At 38.3% G+C, this 21,117-nt stretch overlaps 1 protein-coding gene across 3 annotated transcripts in view; it reads left to right on the top strand.

The window, feature by feature from the left end:
• Nucleotides 1-21,078, top strand: part of FBXO11 (F-box protein 11) — a 71,160-nt gene extending 50,082 nt beyond the window's left edge. For all 3 annotated transcript variants that reach the window (XM_010577762.1, XM_010577764.1, XM_010577763.1), the window contains 14 exons: nt 2,240-2,346; nt 2,432-2,569; nt 12,520-12,737; nt 13,047-13,132; nt 13,215-13,309; nt 14,398-14,520; nt 14,623-14,708; nt 15,062-15,138; nt 15,250-15,393; nt 16,328-16,438; nt 17,607-17,714; nt 19,067-19,175; nt 19,570-19,668; nt 19,747-21,078. In XM_010577762.1, coding sequence (XP_010576064.1) covers nt 2,240-2,346; nt 2,432-2,569; nt 12,520-12,737; nt 13,047-13,132; nt 13,215-13,309; nt 14,398-14,520; nt 14,623-14,708; nt 15,062-15,138; nt 15,250-15,393; nt 16,328-16,438; nt 17,607-17,714; nt 19,067-19,175; nt 19,570-19,668; nt 19,747-19,876 — 1,631 coding nt within the window. In that variant the 3' untranslated portion in view covers nt 19,877-21,078. The remainder of the gene's footprint in view (nt 1-2,239; nt 2,347-2,431; nt 2,570-12,519; nt 12,738-13,046; nt 13,133-13,214; nt 13,310-14,397; nt 14,521-14,622; nt 14,709-15,061; nt 15,139-15,249; nt 15,394-16,327; nt 16,439-17,606; nt 17,715-19,066; nt 19,176-19,569; nt 19,669-19,746) is intronic.
• The last annotated feature ends 39 nt before the right edge of the window (nt 21,079-21,117 follow it).

The raw sequence follows: 21,117 nt of genomic DNA, 5'->3' as shown, positions 1-21,117 counted from the left end.
GGGGGGGGGGGGGGGGGGGGGGGGGGGGGGGGGGGGGGGGCAGCACTGGGGAGACTAAACAGGATGAAGTATAGCAAGTAGTAATGCCTATTGATCCTGGGTAGAATAATGAGATAGTAAATGCAGGGTCAATCAAGAATTTAAAATTTATGGTTGGAGCAAATTAATGTGTATTTACAGAAAGTTATAATGGTTGCATCACACTGTTAGCATTTTTGATGACTTTCTTTGACAAAAAGAAGGTAGCAGTCCCAGTATAATTACACAGATCCTTGAAAAATATTTGACTTCAACATGTAGTGCCTTAAAAGATTAGAATTTTACAGAATCCCAGTGCATACATTAAATAGATGAAAAGTAACTTTCAGGGTAATTATAAATGGCTTTTTTTGTGGCTATTTCAAAGATGACTTCTTGACTTTAAGCCACTTTATCAATGACTTGCAGAGAAGAAAGTAAATGCATATAGATGAGACTTGTAGATGACAGACTTAAGATATTATAAATAACAAGGAGGATGGGTTGCTCTGTCCTTTTTGGAAGGTAGGCTCTCGAACAACATTCATATAGGGTGGACAAGTATGAATTTATACACACAACTTGTTTTTGTTCCTAGTTTGAAGTGATTAAACCTCTCTCCTGGGAAGCTTGATTGCTGGGAAAAGCTTAAAGAGTCATTGTGGGTAAACAGCTAGATATGAGCCCTGCTGTAGTTGAGTGGCCAAAAGAACTGATGTGATCCTTCGTTACACCTGTGGGAATATTGAGCAGAAGTAGAGAAACTGTATTATGCCTCTGCTTAGTCCTGCTTCAGAATAAAGTGCTCTTTCCTGGTGTCCATAGCAACATGTTGAAAATTTAGAAACAGTTCAGTGAAAAGTCCTAAAAGATAAAGCAGAAAAGCTCAGTTGTGGTGAAAAACATACTGACTGCAATTCGTTGCTTTATCAAGGAGAAGGCTGAAGGAGTCAGTTGCTTGCGCTAAATATGTGCACGCGTTGGGTATGGCATACACTGGTATAAAGAGCACCAGTAACTGGGTGCTAAAGCTGGAGGAGTTCAGATGAGCAATTAAAGTGTAAATTAACAGGATAACAACTCTGTAACCAGCTAACAAGCTGCCTGTGGTTTCTCAGTTGTTGGAAATATTCAAATCAAAATTAAATGTGTTTCTAAAAGATATGTGCTGAAGTTCCTGCTACTAGAATTGAAGCAGGAATTAATTCAGGGAATTATTATAGCCTGTATTATTCATAAGGTCAGACTAGACAATCAAAATAATTTCTTTAGGATTTTTTTAAAAAAAAGGCTCTGTAAATGAGTCTGTGAATTATTAAAGTATAGTCTTTGTGGTACTCTGCTAGAAGCTAATATGAGTACTTGCAGAGCATGTACTGGCTTGCTTATTTAGTGGCGTTTAATTGCAGGGAAGGTGTGCATTATGTAGGCCAGATACCCTGAGATGAGGTCTTACCTTTCTGAAATCACTGTGAATCTGCCGTTGATTTTTAGCGGCCACAGAATTTCATGTTTTCATACTTTATGGAGTTCAGGGAATTGAGCTGATTTGACAAAGTCCTGAGCAGTTTGAGTTCTAGTTGCCTGAGAAGAGTTTGGGGTTTGGGTAATGGTATGGTAGCTGAAATCATCCAAGGAGCTGTGGCAGGGAGCTTTGTAATTCAGCTGGGAAGAGACCTGTTGGTTTCTGATGTGTAGTTCTGTACTTGAGATTGTGCTGTTTGTCTCCTGCTCATCTTTAGTTAGACGTGTGTCTTGGTATGCTACAAAATTATTATTTGTTTGGGCTCTTTGAAGTACTGGGTTATGAAAGTTTAAAGGGGAGTAAAATAAGGCAGTAATTAACATAGAATTTTATTATATTTCTGTTGTCCTTTGTTATAAACAGTCAGTATACAGTCGGCCTAACATAGGAAAATAAATGAGTGAGAACTTTCATAAGCATGAATTATTATATAAACTATTGTCTATTCTGGCAATCATATGCAGCTGTGTAACCTTGGCAGAGTGATTTTTAAAGCAACTCCTACCTCAGTTTTTTGCATCTGCAAAATGATGACATTAGTGTTTTTCTGCCTGTGGCTTGCAGTGCTTTGGCACTGTGCACGCCAGATCTTTTTTAAATATCAGTTTATGCTAACTTTTCTTGCAAAAGCACTGCCAGACTATTTATAAATACTCTCTGCTTTGAAGCTATGGTAACTGTACTGTTTTCTTCCAGTTGGCTCTGCAGTATGTGTTAGTGGCCAGGGAGCTTGTCCTACTATTAAACACTGTAACATCAGCGACTGTGAAAATGTTGGACTTTATATTACAGACCATGCACAGGTATTTTTCGATATCAATTTCTTTACTTCGATAAAATTTTTTACTATTCTTGATTCCTGTCTTAATTTACATTTTTATTTACCAGGGAATATATGAGGACAATGAGATCTCCAATAATGCGCTAGCAGGGATTTGGGTTAAAAACCATGGAAATCCCATTATCAGACGGAATCACATTCACCATGGACGTGATGTCGGCGTTTTCACTTTTGACCATGGCATGGTAACGTATATGTTTTCTTTTGAAGAAAGAAAAATAGATGTTGCAAAGCTGAAGTCTTCAAATTTTGCCTACCATTGAAGAAATGCTTAAACAAACCCATGCTTTTACATGTGAACAGGTATCTTAAAATATGCCTACTGTTCTTCTCTTGCCCTTTCGTGGGCAACTTCGCATTAGAGACAATTCTAGCTGAAAGAGGTTTAAGCAAGCTTTTTACGGTTGATTGGCAGCCTGTTATATTGAATTATGTTGCAGTGACAAAATACCTCTTGAAATAGGATGTAAATGGTAGGCTTACATTTACGCTATCACTTCGTTCTTTTTCCTTTGAAACAGAACAAAAAAATAAGGTGCTGGAAGGTGTAAAAGTGAAATAAAATGCTCTGTGGAGACTTAGTCTTATTTTAATGTTAAATCTCTGAAACAGGGTACATCCCTAGCTTCTCTAGGAAGAGGACTTTTCTAGCATGGAGTTAGTTGTGGATTTTTAACACAGAATTTAATTTCAGAATTCAGGCCCTCTTTCATAAAAATGTTTGTTTCTATGGATGAAGGTGGTAACTTCCATGTACGTGTAAAGTAGCAAGTAATGAGCTTGCATAGCCCTTGAAATAAACAGAATGGATTTTTGCCACTGAAATAAAAGATGATTATTTGCTGATTTGTTTTAGCAAAAATATTCTGCATGTCTTCCAAACAGTTCCACATCATTGTTTTTCCTGCTTGAATGACAAAGTCCCAATTCCCCCCACCCAGCTGGCAAAATGAGCACTTTTCTTCTAGTCACTTTTAAAATGGCAGGTCTTTAAGGATGCTTTCCACAGTGCAGGAGCTCTCGATCCTCAGGTGTAAGAAATCAGGAAAGGAAGGCAAGAGACCAGCATGGCTGAGTTGAGACTTGCTGGTCAAACTAAAGGGCAAGAAGGAAATGCACAGGCAGTGGAAGGAGGGACCGGTATCCTGGGAAGAGTATCGGGACACTGCCCAGTTCTGTAGGGATGGGGTCAGGAAGGCCAAGGCGCAGATGGAGCTGAACTTGGCAAGGGATGCAAAGAATAGCAAGAAGGGCTTCTACAGGTATGTCAGCTGGAAACAGAAGGTCAAAGAAAGTGTACTCCCCCAATGAGCAAGACTGGCAAACTGGTAACAGCAGATGAGGAGAAGGCTGAGGTACGCCAGTTTTTTGCCTCAGTCTTCACTGGCAGTCAGTCTCTCTTCCCATACCTCTTGAGCGGATGGCCGGCAAGACAGGGACTGGAAGAGCAAAGTCCCTCCCACTGTAGGAGAAGATCGGGTTCATGACCACCTGAGGCACCTGAACATACAGAAGTCTATGGGACCTGACAAGGTGCATCCCAGAGCCCTGAGGGAATTGGCTGATGTAGTTGCCAAGCCACTCTCCATGATAATACTTGAAAAGTCATGGCACTCAGGTGAAGTCCCTGGTGACTGGAGGAAGGGAAGCATTGCACCCATTTTTAAAAAGGTAGAAAGGAGGACCCTGGGAGCTACCAACCTGTCAGCCTCACCTCTGTGCCTGGGAAGATCATGGAACGGATCCTCCTAGAGGCTATGCTAAGGCACGTGGTGGACAGGGAGGTGGTTCGAGGCAGCCAGCAGGGCTTCACCAAGGGCAAGTCCTGCCTGGCCAACCTAGCGGCCTTCTATGATGGAGTGACTATGTCAGTGGACAAGGGAAGAGCTATGGATGGCATATGTCCGGACTTCTGTAATGCCTTTGACATGGTTCCCCACAACACCCTTCTCTCTAAATTGAAGAGATACAGATTTGATGGGTGGACTGTTTGGTGGATAAGGAATTGGCTGGATGGTCGCATCCAGAGGGTAGTGGTTCATGGCTCAATGTCCAGATGGAGGTTGCTGACATATGGATTGCCTATAACTTTGGTGACAGGGAGTAATAAACTATATAGTCAGTTGCTTTGGGGGTTGCATTTTTAAAGGTGCTGTAGATAAATAGGAACCTCTTCTGTGGTGCTGTGCTGCTGCTGTAATGAAAACCTCACTGTAACAGGCTTGATTTCAGAATGCTGCTGAAGAATGAGGTCAGCCAAACCAGTGCACGTTTCACATACTCTGGGATACTAGTGCATATTCCCCTCCATACGTTTTGTTCCTAGCCTTACTACCTGACACACTTCTTGCCTACCTATGGCTAAATATATGCTAGGCCTGTTCTTTGGCAAGAAACCATAATTAGACCTGGTATGTTATATCCACGATGTTCTTCGTAAGTAAATGTCTTTTATTACCTAAGTAGTAGTTTTGCTGGTAGATCTTACTTAGTCCCACAGAAAGACAAATAATACTTGTAAAAAAGACTTGTAAAAACGCAAGCTTTAGACACTAATGGCTTTGACTAGCTGAGAAAGATGAGTCCCAAGTCACACCTTTGCAGACATTGCTTGGATGTAGACCGGACCTCTGTTATTTCATTTCCATTTTCTCACTTTATCTTCTGACCTTTGGATCCACTGTTCCTTCTGTATCCCTCATGTGTTTCACCTTGCTGTCACCTTCCCCTCCTGCCCCCCCAACTGAGTATGTTCAGAGATCTAACTACAGTAGACATTCATTTTTAACTTAGACTCATTCGATGCTTGCTTGAAGGAAGCTATAGTCCACCATTTAAAAATAATCTTATTCCTAAATAAAATGTTTATCAATTCAGGTACTAAATTGCTTTAGCTTTGCTACTGAAGTTCTACGTGAGGATTTTCTTCCCTGTGTGTTATGTGTTGGGGGACTGTTGGCTAGGTATCAGATGCCTGTTGAATAAAATAATAATCTCTTGTAATATGACATTTCTTTGGGGAAATAAATTTCCATAATTTTGATGAATGATTAATGCAATTATAGCTAATACATAACATAGCAAGCTTTCAGAAAAAAAACCCATGTAGTTTTATCATGGGTAAGAGGAAGAAGAGAAGCAGCTGGTTTTTGAAAATTGATATTTTGATCCCTGACTGGGTGTTTTTAGGCTCACTGAATTGTGGATCTCTTTTCCCTTTGTTAGGATATCTTCCTTCCCTTGTAAGTACTTATTGCTTTAGTTCTAACCCAGATCTGGTCAGGTTCTTGATGAGTGTTGGCAGTCTGGAAATAGTATTAGCAGAAAATACACTGTGGATAGAAATTAGGGAGGCCTTTCTCCTTTCCACCCGAGTTGCTGGGGAGGTAGGGGTAAAGGAGCAATGTAGTACTAGTTGCAGCTTCCTGGTCTCAGTGGAAGGTAAACAGGTCACAGAGTGCTTTTATTTTTGCTGCTGGCATAAAATCTTCTTGCCAGTGGAAGGTCAAACGTGGGATTCTGCTGTTAGGTGCCTCTTCTCCACTCGTAGTTACGTCCTAAGGAGCATATTTGTTCTGTGTTGAGCAAGATTATACCAGCCCAGAAGAATGCCCTTCTGGCAGCCTTCTGACAGATTTCTTTCATCATTTTATATTTTCTAGAGATGTAGGTTTTTGGCCATTTTGCAAAGAGTGGTGGCAAACTTAAGATGTTATGTCTTTGTTTTATATTATCTCATTGTTTGGATGCTGCCACTGCCTCCTTTAAGCTGTATTAACATGTTGTATAAGCACTCCTAATCCACCTCAGTGAATACATATATCCATATATCCCTTCACGACTTAAACAGGCTTGGAAACCCATAATAAAGTGATTTCAGCTATAGAAAAGCTGGTAAAGGAGAGTGCTTCAATAACTCCTGGAGGGGAGATGTCTGTATGTAGGCTTGAGGGTTAATTGGAAAGTCTGGCTAGGAGCTGCTTTTTGTTTAGGTACTGAAGTATAAATATTAAATATATTAGTATTGAAATATTTAAAAAAATTAAAAAGCCAGACTGAATTCACTTGATTCATGTTAAATAAAAATGTATTTGATCTGTTTTCTTACCAGCAGAATGCTTGTTCCAATGCTGTGATCAGTGTGATATCACAAGCAAAATGGAATAGAAATAATTTGTTTGTTTGTTTAAAGGAAACACTAGCACACTAAAGAGAACTTGAATAATATTTATCTCAGCTGCAAATATTATTGAAATCTTTCTTAGTCATAAACTCCTTTTAAAGATGTCCCCTCCATCTCAAAGTCCTCTTTTCTGTATCATGCTAGTGATAGAGTTGATGAAATGACAGCATTGGCAATATTTACATATTCTTTTAGTGACATGGTATCTTTCAGATACAAATCCTACATATCTAAACAAATTAATGGATTTGCTATGTTAACTTCTTGCTTCCCTTCTGTTGTTTTTGGGTGTGGTTTTTTTTTTGTTTGGTTGGTTGGTTGTTTTTTTTTTTCTTAATTGCTTGTGACTGAAGTGGGATAAGTACATTCCAGTCCTGAATTCCTACCCTACACATTCTTTTCCCGTGGGTTTCTGTGCTGGAGTACTGGCTCTGAAAGGTTCAAGAGTGCTTTGTTTTTTAGTTTCATGCTCTCAGACTGTTCTTTGTGTTTTGATACTTGTAGAAACTTAACCTCTTATTTTTAAACTGGCAATATTCTGATGCTTGCCTTAGTGCTTGTGCCAAATGTTTAACAAGCTGGCATTAAAAATGCAGCATGGCATTGGCAGCCCTCAGTGCCTTACGCTGACCTCTCTTGCCAGTTGCGTGAGATGAATTACCAGATATTTGTCATAAATTATATTTAGTAGTTGTATGCAAACAACAGAGAAGTTCTGATTTACTGTAAGAATAAGCATAATTTTATCACTTAAAGCTGAGATCTAGGCATAACAGTCTTCATTTTCATTGCTCCCAAATGAGAAACGTAGCACTATTGGTTGTTTTTTTCTTTTTGATGGAAGAAGAGCATAGTACTGTGTATCTAATTTGGGTGATTGTGACTAGTTGGCAGTTCAGTCTTTTAAATACTAGAAATTAGATAATTTTGAAGAAGTGTGTATATAAAGTCCAAAAAAATATAAATTAAACTTATGCCAGTTTCTCTACAGACTACATAAAAACTCAGTTGGCCTTTTGCTGCAATAGCAAATTTTTCCTATGCACTAAAAATAAAGGGTTTGTTTTGCATCTTGAATGTGGTTTTCTTTATGCTGCATTTGGATTTTTATAAAATCCACCAGCTCAAATAAAGACCATTCCAGGCTTCGGGAGGCAAATTTTCGTAAACATATTTATTATGCTGTCAGTCACACTTATTATTGCTATTTAATTAAGTTGATAGAGTCAGATACTCTTTAGCAGTTTGTTTCTTTCTTTCTATCTTGGTCTCCTGGGTTGTTTGGGTTTTGTTTGGTTTGGTTTGGTTTTTTTACCCTGTTGGGGATACAAGTGTCAGTAAATATTTAGGAAGTGTTAAAGCTTGCACAGTTAAACAATAACATGAAATACCTCTGCGTTTCTGTAATACTATGATCTTTGAGACAGAGAAAGAAAAAAGGCCATTTTAGAAATACCTGAGGAAAAGATTCCTCTGAGAAGTAAAGCAGTGAACAAAATCCCCTCAGTTACAAGTTTTAACTCTAATGCATTTCAAAGCAGTATTTGTTAGACTAGATAAAATGCAGAAAACAAAACCAATCCAAGTTCAATTACTGAGTTATTCTTGACGTAAAAAGTCATCTGAGCTTGTCCAGCTGCACAGGAACCCTTCTTTGTCATCACATCAACTTTTTCTGTACACTAAGTAGCATGTGGAAACATCAACGTTACCATTACTGTGGTGTCTGTCTGTTTGTGATAACCTTCTCTGCTCAGATCTTAACAGGCTGCAGCGGTGTGTTCTTGCCCATGCTTTCTGTCACTGTAGCTGTCATCTTGTGCCCACAGCTAATGTTTTGCATGGTATTTTAAATAAATTTGGTGTACAGAGCTACTTTTTAATATTTAGGATTTTTCAAGCAGAAAGCTACTGCTAAGGTATTTTGGGTCTCCTTACACTTCATATTTTTGTGTAATATTTTAATTTTTTTTGCACATGCATCCTTTATTCCTTCTTCCTTACTAATCACAGGGGCCTCTTTTTCTTACTAAGCAATCCTGGCACTGCCAGGTGCTGCATCCTCCAGGTTCTTCTACTGCTAGTCAATGAATTACAACCAGAAGCCATCACGAAACACACATAAAATACTCAGCACACTTGAAAATAATTCTTAGAAGGAGGCAGAGGCAATATAATGCTTGCAATCCCTCTATGCGGAGGAGGAGTATTGACCTTCCTGACCTTAATAGCCGCCTGGCAGAGTATCCGTAAAGGATCTGGGGCTTGAGCTGCCCGACAGCTGGACGGAGCTTAAGAGCTGCAGGTTGGGCAGCCCGTGTGTGCTGTTAGACAGAAGTGGTAAGAAAGGAGCAGGCTGTTTCTAATGGTATTACTGGTTATACACGGAGCTGGCAGTAAGCTTTGGGTTTGCAAACAGTGTTAGTGGGCCCTATGCATAATAGCATTTCTAAGTATGGAGTTAAATGATCTGTTTCCTTGTTAACAAAATATTTGTTAACTTCCCAAGAAGAAAATGTTGTCTGATCCCATATGTCATTTCTTGGGATCCAGAAGTTCATCACTTTAAAAAAAATTTTCAAAAAAAATAAAAGGGAAGGCGTCTTTGAGAGGATATAATTCAAAGGCACAACAATGCCTTTTGAAGGGGAGCGGCTGTAGTAGCTGGAAAAGATAGAAAGGATTGCCTGGGGCCATCTTAAAGACTTGAGAGGAGTTTAGCCCTTCTCCCTAGGGGGTGAATTTGGGCCAAAGAAGTTGTTGGTTTCAACAGAGAACCGCATAGAAAATAGGGAGTTTGGGAATGAGGTGGTTGCTCAGGACTGTGGAAGAACACGCGTTTCTGACAAACAGCAATTCTGTTGATTTAACTGAATTCAGCTTAATAATTGTGCACGCAGGTGGTGTTCAGACACAGTCTCAACAAGTGCAGAAATACACTGGGTTTAACTGCATCGGCTCAAAGTCAGCAGTTCAGCTTAAGCTAACTCTGCTTGAGGTAGACTGGGCTTTTTAATACAGTTTCTCTTTATGAATATTGAATGATAGAGGATCTAACCTAGCAGAAAGCCTTGACTTTCTGACCTAGCAGTCATCCTTATAAAGGAATCTGAGATATAGATTTTTTTTTTCTTCTCCCCGTTTTGAGGGAGCACTTCCTTCACATTGGCTTACAGCAAAATCTTAGTTTCTTCTGAATCATTGGTCCTACTTTTTTCAAGAAGGTAGATGAGCAATCATTTTGAAGGCTCCATTTTCTACTTTTTGAAGAAATTACACTTCTACTCTGCTGTCAAGTGATGTTATGGTATTCTCGGACATAGTAGGCACAGTACAATTAATCTACAGGTACCTCTTCTGTTCCTCTCTGAAGTTGCATATTATGTAGATACACTGGGACACGAGCAGAAGTGAAGGGGCCTTCTCTTTCACTTCATTTCCAAGCAAGTTTAAAAGTTACACAGTATATGGTACTGTTTTCAAGAATTAAAAGTATTTGTACCAGAATTGCCTTACTATTAAATAACAGTGCTTGCTGAAGCTTGCAAAGATATTGCTGACCACATAAAGGCTCTGCTTGTTTGCAACTTCTACATGGCATCGGAAATGGCTGCGATGAAGCGCCTCTGAAATACCTCTTTTCCTTCATCTTGCTGTAGTCGCAACATATTTGGCACTCAACGGGAAGATGATGTGTGAAGTAAATAAGATACCAGAACATGTATAGTAATATTTAAATTGAAATTATGTATTCCGTTAAGAGGATTAAGTTTTACTTTATACCAAATCATCATCTTATTTAAGTTTCTCTGAGGGCTTCATTTTAAGTGAAAATGAGGGAAAAAGGTGGTTCCTTTGGGGATAAGAAGTCCCAAAGACTGCCTGTTGGCATGAAAGCGTATTTCTGAGGAGATCTTTAGATTCCCTTGTCTGTTAGTGTGTAGCTTCCTTGAGAACTCTGAAAACATCTTGGCTCACTCTGAAGAAATCCAATTCTAAATCCTTGAAAAAAATATATTCTGAATATTGACAGAAAGTAGGCTTTTTCCATTTGACTTAATTGTCACCCAGAGGGGGCTGGGGAGCCAAGCTGTGCACACTGATAGTACTTTTTTGGAGATGTTTAATCAATGCAGCTCCTTTCCTGGCTGCAGTCATCAGACTAGGGAGAAGTACATGCTGTCTTGAGTTCCTTGTTGAACCATATGTATTTCTACTTTTTTGTAATCAAAATATGTTTGATGAAGTCCCTTAGCAATTCATAGCACACAAGTAATACAACAGTGGAACAGAGTGCTTTCTACATAGGTTGGCAGTAACTTGAGTAATTTCCATGTGGTAGGTAGTAGAAACTCTAGGACTGAGGTGCTCATGGTAGTAGGTCATGTGAGTACAAACACTGGAATCCAGTTACACTGAGCAGTAGGAGGAATTGTGCTTTTTTGTAGTTCGCAAGTCAGACAAGTCTCATGATTAGTGAGACTTAAATGGCTACAGGAAAAACAGTATTTGGACGAGGTGCCTGTGATGGTGACAAAGATCCGCGAAGGTCCAGCCTCTTTCCTTTTGGGTCAGATGTTTTACCTATATACATGTTATCGGTTCGCTAAAGAGGTAAACATTTGCATGATGAGGACTGATACTGCTAAAACCATAGCTGGAATCATATAGATTGTTTATACTATTGATGGCTTTGCAGAGCAGAGAGACACAGACATCTAGGAGAAAAGACAGAACTAAGATTGGTTCACGTTATCTTTCGACCGTGTGTTCTTGGCTGTAATGGACAGTGCAATTTTGGTTGTTCGTCAGCAGCAGAGTACTGCTCTGAATGTCGTGTGCTCTGGTTTTAGTCTTGCCCTCCGCAGCTGCCCGCTGGAGATAGTCTTGAGCTTTCAAGAGCTTGCATCCAAGCCATCCACAAACTAAAACAAATCACTGGGCGATTATCTACCATCTCCAATAAGAGATGCTTCCTCTGTTTCAGTTCTTTTGTTTCTGTTCTTTTAGTTGGGCAAAATGGGCATATAATACCATTAAAGTTCACCTCAAAGAATAGGTTGAATTTTAGTATCGAAATGTTCTAAAAAATGCTCTGAAAGGACTGACACAGTTACTTTGCATGGCCCTGGAATGAACTAGAATCAGAGAAGTCACTGGGCTGAAAACAACCATTTTGCCAGATGAATTTTCAGATGGACCAGTTCATTGTGCTGCTACACGAGTGCTTGTTGGCACAGCAGAAGGAGCATACCTGGGATGGCTTTGTGGAATGTCTGGTGTCTTTTTTTCTTTTTTTTTTTCCCCCATAGCTATGCTGCTTATAAAGCATTTGTTTAAATACAGTTTTGTTGTAGGCCTACTACTACTATTGCTGTGTCTGAATGGAAGTGTATACCATTTAAAAAAAGAAGAGAGGGGGAAAGTTTACCACTTGGCCACTCAGACCAATCCAGCCCTGGAAAAATTACTCATCTCCCACATCCATATGTATTTATTCTGCCTACTTATTTCAAAGAAATTTAGGATGCTTCTTCCGAAATAAATCATATTCTTACCAAATATATATGGTTCTGGGTCTCAAAATAAGTAGGTAGTCTTCTCCATAGCATTGTCCTTTTTATATTAGATCTGTCACCTTCATGGTCTTGAAAGGAGTCTGAGCCTTAGTTGCTGCTAAGGAAACCTGATTTTCAGTCCTCTTTGAGGTGCTATACCCAGAGTTGCCATTTTTTCTTGGCATTTCATGGGCAGTAATAAATTATCAATGCAAACACAATGTCTTTGAAACAGTATTTTATTTGGGGAAAAAAATTATATAGTGGCAATAGCTGTTTTAATTAACTATGTAAGTACTTGCATGAGGATTGTATTTAGAAGGGTGGGAGGGTAAGGAATAGCCTTCATCTTAAAAAGGACTCTTACAGGAAACTGCATGTTTTGTGTCTTAAGGGTTATTTTGAAAGCTGCAACATACATAGAAACAGGATAGCAGGTTTTGAAGTGAAAGCATATGCCAATCCTACAGTAGTTCGGTGTGAAATCCATCACGGCCAGACTGGAGGAATCTATGTTCATGAAAAAGGAAGAGGACAATTCATAGAGAACAAAATCTATGCAAACAATTTTGCAGGTGTTTGGATTACCTCAAACAGCGACCCAACAATAAGGTATCGTTTTCCTCATTGATGTTTTACTACTTAGAAGAAGAGTTTTGAGGGGGATGGCAAAATTGCAATTTTATTTCATTTATTTATGATGAACTGTAAATACTCCTGTATATGTAAAAATGAAATTGCTGTCTGTGTTCTGTTGAACTGCATTTTTAACTTGGAAGTATGTGTTTCTCAAAGTGACAGAACCTAAATTCACTATTTTAAATCTGAATATTGTACAGTCCTAGATACTACATACATGTATAGTATTGTACAGTGTATTATAATAATTTCATAATGTGGATGGATGTTTTTGTTTCTTAGGGGCAATGCAATTTTTAATGGGAATCAAGGTGGTGTTTATATCTTTGGTGATGGAAGAGGCCTTATTGAAGGAAATGACATTTATGGTAAGTTAATTTGCTTATTGCATCTTGAATTCTGAGAAAAATGAGTATGTAGGTTGTATTAAATAACACTTTTTGTTAACAGGTAACGCATTAGCGGGAATACAGATTCGAACAAACAGCTGTCCCATAGTTCGACACAATAAGATCCATGATGGTCAACATGGTGGAATTTATGTAGTAAGTATTAGCTACAAACAGGCATACAGACTTGTTTTCTGTTCTTACAAACATTGGAAAAGGGTACTCCGCAAAATGTTTGATTGTACTTAAAATGACTGAATTTCTTACGTTATAAACTAGGTTAATTGTAATAGACTGAACCTGGTGCTGCTATTTTAAAGATAAGGGCTCTTACGAATGTCACTAAATTATTTCTATTACAGAGTAAAAAATTTAAAATGGGATAGATGACAGAATTTCACCGTTTCTTGGTTAAAAGCTTTTTAAAGGCTTAGTTTCATAGTAGTTTGTCATTGTTTAAAAAAAAAAAACAAAAAAAACCCTAGAAGTCTGTTCAGCTTTTTTTGAGTGTAATGTGTTTACCACTAACCTCAGAAAATATTTTTTTTTTTTGCCTTCAGGATGATATACATTGCAATTGCTGTACGGTCGTGTATTGTAAAAGTGAGGAATAAAGCGCAATTTCCAGCATATGCAAGGGCTCTGCTAATTGAACTGAAAGAGCTGTCAGGTTCCCTTAAGCAATACCAGATTTTGAGAAATATTTGTGTATTTTTTCTGCCAAAAGTTACTTAAGGTTCAGCTAATGCTGCAAGTGTGCAGCTTCATCTACTCATTCTGTAAATGCAACCAGAACAGCTTACCTTGACCAAGAATACTGTTGCTTTACTTTCAAGCCCAAACACTTGGTAAAGATAGTTATCTTAAGAGACATGCCAATTTTTTGTCAGTCTGGTGGACAGGGCTGGGTGTAGGTTTAAGTGCCAGGTACCACAACTTTCATCTGATTGCATGGCACTGGGGAGGTACCTTTTCTACTTACAGCTAGCAGACATTTGCAAATACTACTGCAGAGCCTTGAAATATAACGATTTGCATGCAGAGTGTTCTTCATTTCCTGGCAAACATTCAAAATCATGATGTACTGTTATTTGGAGGAAAAAAAAAATGAAAACATGTACTCAAATAGAAAAGAATTACTTTGCTACAGTTAAGAAGCCATGCTGGGGAGGGATGGGTACAGCCAGAAGAACAGTATTGGCAGTTAGCAGGTTTTCTCAACTCTTAAATTGTCTTGCATTTAGCATGAAAAAGGACAAGGTGTGATTGAGGAAAATGAAGTTTACAGCAATACCTTGGCTGGAGTCTGGGTGACAACAGGGAGCACTCCAGTCTTGAGGAGAAACAGAATACACAGTGGGAAACAGGTGAGTTTTGCTCTGTGGTTACAAGAGGGCCATAGAGTTAAAAGTTCTGTGGTTTTATACTTCATTACTTTGGAACTAATAATTTAATTCTTGATGTGTTAGGTTGGAGTTTATTTTTATGACAATGGACATGGCGTGTTAGAAGACAATGACATCTATAATCACATGTACTCAGGGGTTCAAATAAGGTAAAACATATTCTCATTTTATGTCAAAACAGAGGTAGCTTGGTTTCTGCTCTTTTGTGTCTTTTTAACTGCTCTTGTAAATTTGTTTCTAAAAATAACTTTTTTTTTGAAATCCAGTATGTCTGAATGTCCTCTGCTTCACCTTACAAGAGTAAGTTATTACCAATATAGCCTGGATATTGACTAGAAGTCTGTAAAACTAAAATATGTTTGTATGTTTGGAAATAACTGTATTTAGCAAGATTCTTAAGCAATGAGATCTATGGGGCGTTTCTGCAGAGGTGTTTTAAGCGTTTGGCCTTGGGAGATAGTAAAATGTTTTAAATTACTTCTTTGCTTGCGTTTCTCTCCAGAACTGGAAGCAACCCCAAAATCAGACGCAACAAGATCTGGGGTGGTCAGAATGGTGGTATTCTTGTCTATAATTCTGGTAGGTTTGCTTTTCACACTTATCCAGAATTGTTTATATTCTGCAATATTATCTCTTCCCATTTATTATCCCTTTTGATTTTATTTTTTTCCACCCTTCCTTCAATTTTAGGGCTTGGATTTATAGAAGACAATGAAATTTTTGATAATGCAATGGCTGGTGTATGGATTAAAACAGACAGTAATCCTACACTAAGAAGAAATAAAATCCATGATGGAAGAGATGGAGGCATCTGTATATTTAATGGGGGAAGAGGTAGTTTTTTCCCTTACTGGCCTATACTGAATATTCTGGATAAGAGTTTAATTTCAGATTAAGCAGTGTCCCTTTTAAAGTGCTCTTTAGAAACCTAGCTCTTGTCTTCTGAAGTAATAAAATAGTTATAACAAACGTACACTGATGCTTTTTAGCTTTAATTACATCAGTAATACTGAAATCCGTGGGAGGCAGAGAGGTTATTAATCTCATCCAAGACGACTGTTAGATTGCTGCTTAAGACAGTCCTTTTATCCCATCGGCTTTTGTAAGCTTTGCCATTTGACTGAAAGATGGTATTGAATTCAAGTCATGTAGCCAAAATCATGTATCTGAACAGTTCAGGTTCTACTTGTGTCAAAGGTTTAGGGGGAAAAAATGACAGATCTTTAAGGAATCTCTGGTATACTTGTAAATTTAGAAGTGGTCCTCCTCTGAAATCCCCTGACTGTTCTGTGTCCCGGTATCAGCTTCTGATATTTTGTAGATAATCACTTGCAGTGAATGAGCTTTAATTTTAAGTTAAGCATTTTAAAGTAATCCTGTCCTGCAATAACAAAAATGCAAGTTAAGCTTTGCTTTGGCAGGCTGCTGGTTTTAGAAGACAAGAACAGAAAGATGTTAGAAAAATTGAAGAAAAATTTGGAAAATGAAAAGACTTAGTGTTTCCTCAAAAATAAAATGGAGTTTTCTGTAATGGTGTATGCGATCCCAAATTCTATTCTGTACACTGAAAAAATACACTTACATGATTATATACTGAGAATTACTTTAAACTTTTATCACTAACTTCAGTGCTATTGGTGGGTATTCCTCAAATGAAGGGAATTAGCAGGATGATGATACGTGAGATGTTTTGAAAATATTTCACAGAATGGTTACAGGTAAGGAAATGTTAACAAGCTCGAATGTCATGTTTGTTGGTCTGTCATAGGTCTTCTGGAAGAGAATGATATCTTCAGGAATGCTCAAGCTGGTGTTCTTATCAGCACCAATAGCCACCCTGTGCTAAGGAAAAATAGAATATTCGATGGATTTGCTGCAGGTTTGTGGTGTTTAAATCAAAACAAAAATCAAATTTTGAAGTGTTGGAGCTTAGAGTAAGCTCTTCACAAAGCTAACTCTTGAGTTTCTTTACCCCATGGTATTTAGACATTTTAACAGAGATTGGGATATCCTTCAGTATATTCTAGAAATCATTTGAGAATTCAGAATTGTAGCCAGAATTATCTTTACAGCAGTCTCTGGAATTGAAGATATGTGTTGAGAAACAACACATATTCTGCCTTCTCATTTTTCTGTGAAATACTTTTTCATTATTTTAGAAGTAATTGATAAAGTTGTCTAGGACATATTTATAGTTATCTGCTGGATGCTGGTTTGAATATTTCATCACTGCTTTAAAACCTAGAAAACAGAGCAAATGTATACTTTAAAGAGGTTTCTATTGCATCTCAAGTTGAACAAGCTTGAAAAGTTACTAAAATGAGCATTTCCTGCTCCAGAAGAGATGAAGAATGATTGCTAGTGATTTTTGTGCAACTTACTGTTTTAATGATCACAGTTCTATACGTCTTGCATTCCATTCCATTTCAACTAAAATTACATTCTTGAGTTTTCTCCCATCTTTCTTTCAGAAGAAGCAAGTTTTCTGAGAAGAGCCTCTAAAGGTGTTGTTTCAGTGTGGTGGGGGGGAAGGATAGGTTGCTGTCAAGAGCAGTCCTGGACAAATGACTTGGAAGACATGGGTTACTGATAAAAGCTAAGATTTAAAGAAATGAATTTTAGGTGCCCATCTTGAGAACTTTTTTAAAAAGCTATTTTAAAAAGGGTAAGGTATGTGCACAAAAACTTCCAAATATATGTGAAGATGACAGCTTTAAGCACCCAAAAATCATATCCCCCCTGAAAATACAGGATCATAGCACCATTTTATTACCAGATAAACTAGTAGTGTATTGTTACTACCAGAAGCCATGCATGTCAGCTGTAGCTCTTTGAAAGGATTCACCAGAAGTATTTGAACCTCAGTTTTATAGCAAATTACAGTGCAATTTCTAGCTGTGTCATTTTCCTTTTTTTCCCCCTGAGTTTATGATGGTTTAAAAAGAATGAACAAACTATGGATCATGAGAGAGGTACAAATGCACGGTCACTAAGGATTTAACTTTCCCACTTTCTTTTCTCTTCTTTGTTCCCCTGACCCAATAAAGGTATTGAAATAACAAATCATGCAACTGCAACATTAGAAGGCAATCAGATTTTCAACAACCGCTTTGGAGGTTTATTTCTAGCGTCTGGTGTCAATGTCACGATGAAAGGTGAGCCTGAGCCCTCGTTGGTTGGTTGTTCACTTTTGCGGTTTTTATTTGGTGCTGGGTTTTGGGTTTATTGTACCATTTTTTCCATTTTTGGCTCAGATTTGGTATTGCCTTAGGCTGAGTTGTAATGAAGAGTTTCAGCTGAAGGTAATAAGCCAAGCTAAGCTATCTTAGATTTTTAGACAGCCAGACACTTTCAAAGGTAACTTAAGGTTTTGCTATCATATTAAAATTCTGTTATTAGCTCTTCTGTGTCAAAATTGTTTCCAAACTGGTTACTGGTCTTTGGCCCACCTCAAATTCCAGTTCTAAGTTAGTATAGTGGAAAGTCTTTTGTCACATATCTGAAAACAAGTGTCCAGTAAAGAAACATGCCTCATGTGGCTTTGAGGATCTAAAAGCATGAATATTCATAATCCCAAAACACTTTTTTCAGAAATTAGGAACAGTTTACATATATAAAATTCCCATGTATAGTGGGGAAGTGCACATGAGACAAGATCCTCTTGGAGGAGATTGGAGTGATGGTTTGAATGCCAGACAGCTCCACAGGAGGTTATTTTAGAAGAAAAAGGTTCAGTTTGCAGAGCTTTTACCTGCTTGGCTGTACTTGTTATGGCTTTTCCTGTATATTCTTTGCACCACTTAAAACACAAGCTCTGGCTCCCTGCTTCACAGCTCCTGGGCTTACTGACTGCATCAGTCCGTGCTGTGATGCTACTGAGAGTGGACAGAACTAGTTTGAGGTGCACTTTGGGACTTGACAGAAAACGTAGTAGCTGAGTAACAAGAGAGGATTATCAAATTCACTGTGCCTTGGACACATCTTTTAAATGCTGGAGGTGGGCAGACCTAATTCCCACTTCCATTGTGGTGGAAAGTGCCTTATTTGTAAACTCCCCTGGGGGAAAAGCCATGCTTTTCTGCTTTCTAAGGGCTGGGTAAAAGTCCTTGTGGTAGACAAGAGGCTTTCCAACATTTGGGTTTCAGACTTCTCAACAGAAAACTTAAGCCTGATACCAAGGCTTCTTCCTATAACCATTTATTCACAAAGCAGTTCACAAAGAGTATTTAAATGAAGGTTTATCAGGTACGTGTGCATGCAAAGAGGAACAGTCTTTCTGGTCTGAGGAGTGCACTGCACTGTCTGGGCAACTGCCTTCGTCATCTGGCATTGGGATTTGACAGGCATGAATGCCAAGACTAAAATGCAGGCATAGAACTAACAGTTCCTAATGGGTTTAGCTCTTAAGGGGGAGGGGGCTCTGATTTAACACCTCAAGAAAAAAAAAGTCATTGATCCAGGTGTGATTAGTTCTCGGCTTTTTTTTTGTCCCCCCCCCCCCCAACAGATAACAAAATAATGAACAATCAAGATGCCATAGAAAAAGCGGTCAGTAGAGGCCAGTGTCTATATAAGATTTCAAGTTACACCAGCTATCCGATGCACGACTTCTACAGGTAACGGGTTTTCTGTCACCTACAGTAAGGTTTTCAAATAAACGCAATTTCTCTTCTAGCAAGACCCCTAAAACAGTTGCCATCTGTTAACACACAAATGTGTACATTTCCTCAACTGTAACAGAAGAGGATTAAACAAGTTCCCATTGTCTTGAATTTACTGTTACTGAATTTACTTGTTGCTGTGAACCTGAGCCTAAGGGATTAAACAGCAGAACTGCTTTTTCAAAACAAGCAACAGAAGCATGCCATGAAATCCAAGCTCATGTAAAATTCTCAGGTTTTAGTCCAATGCACAACCTTTTAGTGCTGTTCTGCCCCTACACCCGCCCCCAGCCCTTTACTCAGCTCATCAGTGTTTGGTTCCTGCCTAACATGATGCATTTTACTTCAGATGTCACACCTGTAACACCACAGACCGTAATGCCATATGTGTGAACTGCATTAAGAAGTGCCATCAAGGACATGACGTAGAATTCATTAGACATGATAGGTACGTTTCAACCGAGTATGTTTAGCAATTATGACAATGCGAGTAAAGTAGAAACTAAAGAGCTCTCTTTCTTTGTAGGTTTTTCTGTGACTGTGGTGCTGGAACACTGTCTAATCCCTGTACGCTTGCTGGAGAGCCTACACATGATACAGATACACTATATGACTCTGCTCCACCTATAGAATCTAATACATTGCAGCACAACTGAATTCCTTTCAGAAAGAAAGTCCTGCCATTCTAATATCATAACTGTTAAAACTTTTTTTTTGGAGGAAGTTATACTTGCCCATTTCTGCAGAAAGAGACTGTATTAAAGCGGATGTGTGAGGTGTTGACACTATGGAGCTCAACCTACCAAAAAAGAAAGTGGCAATATGTTGACTCAGGATAACAGAACTGGGCGTTTTAGCATTACTGTGTAAACAAAGACTTTGAAGGGACAGAAGTGAAGAAAAATAAGCTGCAATTTTGTACAGATACCAACTTCTGAAAGCTGGTGTTTTTACAAGTAGCATTGAAACGCAGTCCAATTTGCAGTAGTACTATTCTGTAGACAAGCAGCATTCTTTGTTGCTGCCTTTATGGACATGGGTACCAATTGCTTTTGTAACATGGTAAAAAATGTGAGCTAGCACTTCTGCATTTCTTTTGATTTTTTAACATTTATTCAGATTGAGAAATATGATTTTAATGCTTTAATCTCATGTAGTTTGTTTCTAATTTCAAGCAAAAAAATCTTATTGTACTTGAATGTGTCCTGTTTTGTTAGCACACCTAGACTTGCTGTAACTGTACTCATGTCCCAGTATGTACGTTCTTTCTATGAAAGAGAAAACACTAATCTTAAATTATATCCAGCAATTTTTCTGGTGTCCTCTGAAGTTAGAATAATCTCCTTCCCTGCCCCAGCAATAGTCTGTACTCAAACCACCCTAACAAAAAAAGCGAGTGTTTTAATGAGACTTCCTAGACTATAATGCACTATAAAACAAAGTACCCATGTAACTAAGTTTTGTGAAAGAAATTTTACTATGTTTTAAAGTACACAGTAGAAAGTCTCCTCAAAACAGTCTTGTACTTTACTCTGTTCATAGTTTTTTTTGAACAGTCTGGACATTACTTACATAACCTGCTGGAAATCACAGTAATTTCCTGCTCTAATGAAGCTGAGACAAGTATATATACAGCCCTATACAGTTTCATAGCTTTTTTCCATTTATGTGTATTGGTGACAGTGGGTAATCAACAGCCTGAAAGTGTATGCATGTACCATAACATCTAGACTTAATATATTGTGGAGTACTCAATAACCATTATGTAGAGGGTAGGTAAGAATTAAAGGGTTTAATTTCCTAGGAAAGACAATGGAAAAATGGTCATTTTTAAAAAATAAAGTTTATTAGATCATAACGTTGTCTGATACCACCTTTTTGAGAAACCACCAGTACC

This window comes from Haliaeetus leucocephalus, unplaced genomic scaffold (genome assembly GCF_000737465.1).
Source record: "Haliaeetus leucocephalus isolate CR32 unplaced genomic scaffold, Haliaeetus_leucocephalus-4.0 Scaffold577, whole genome shotgun sequence".
Classification (NCBI taxonomy): domain Eukaryota; kingdom Metazoa; phylum Chordata; class Aves; order Accipitriformes; family Accipitridae; genus Haliaeetus; species Haliaeetus leucocephalus.
This window is presented reverse-complemented; position numbering and strand designations above follow the sequence as displayed.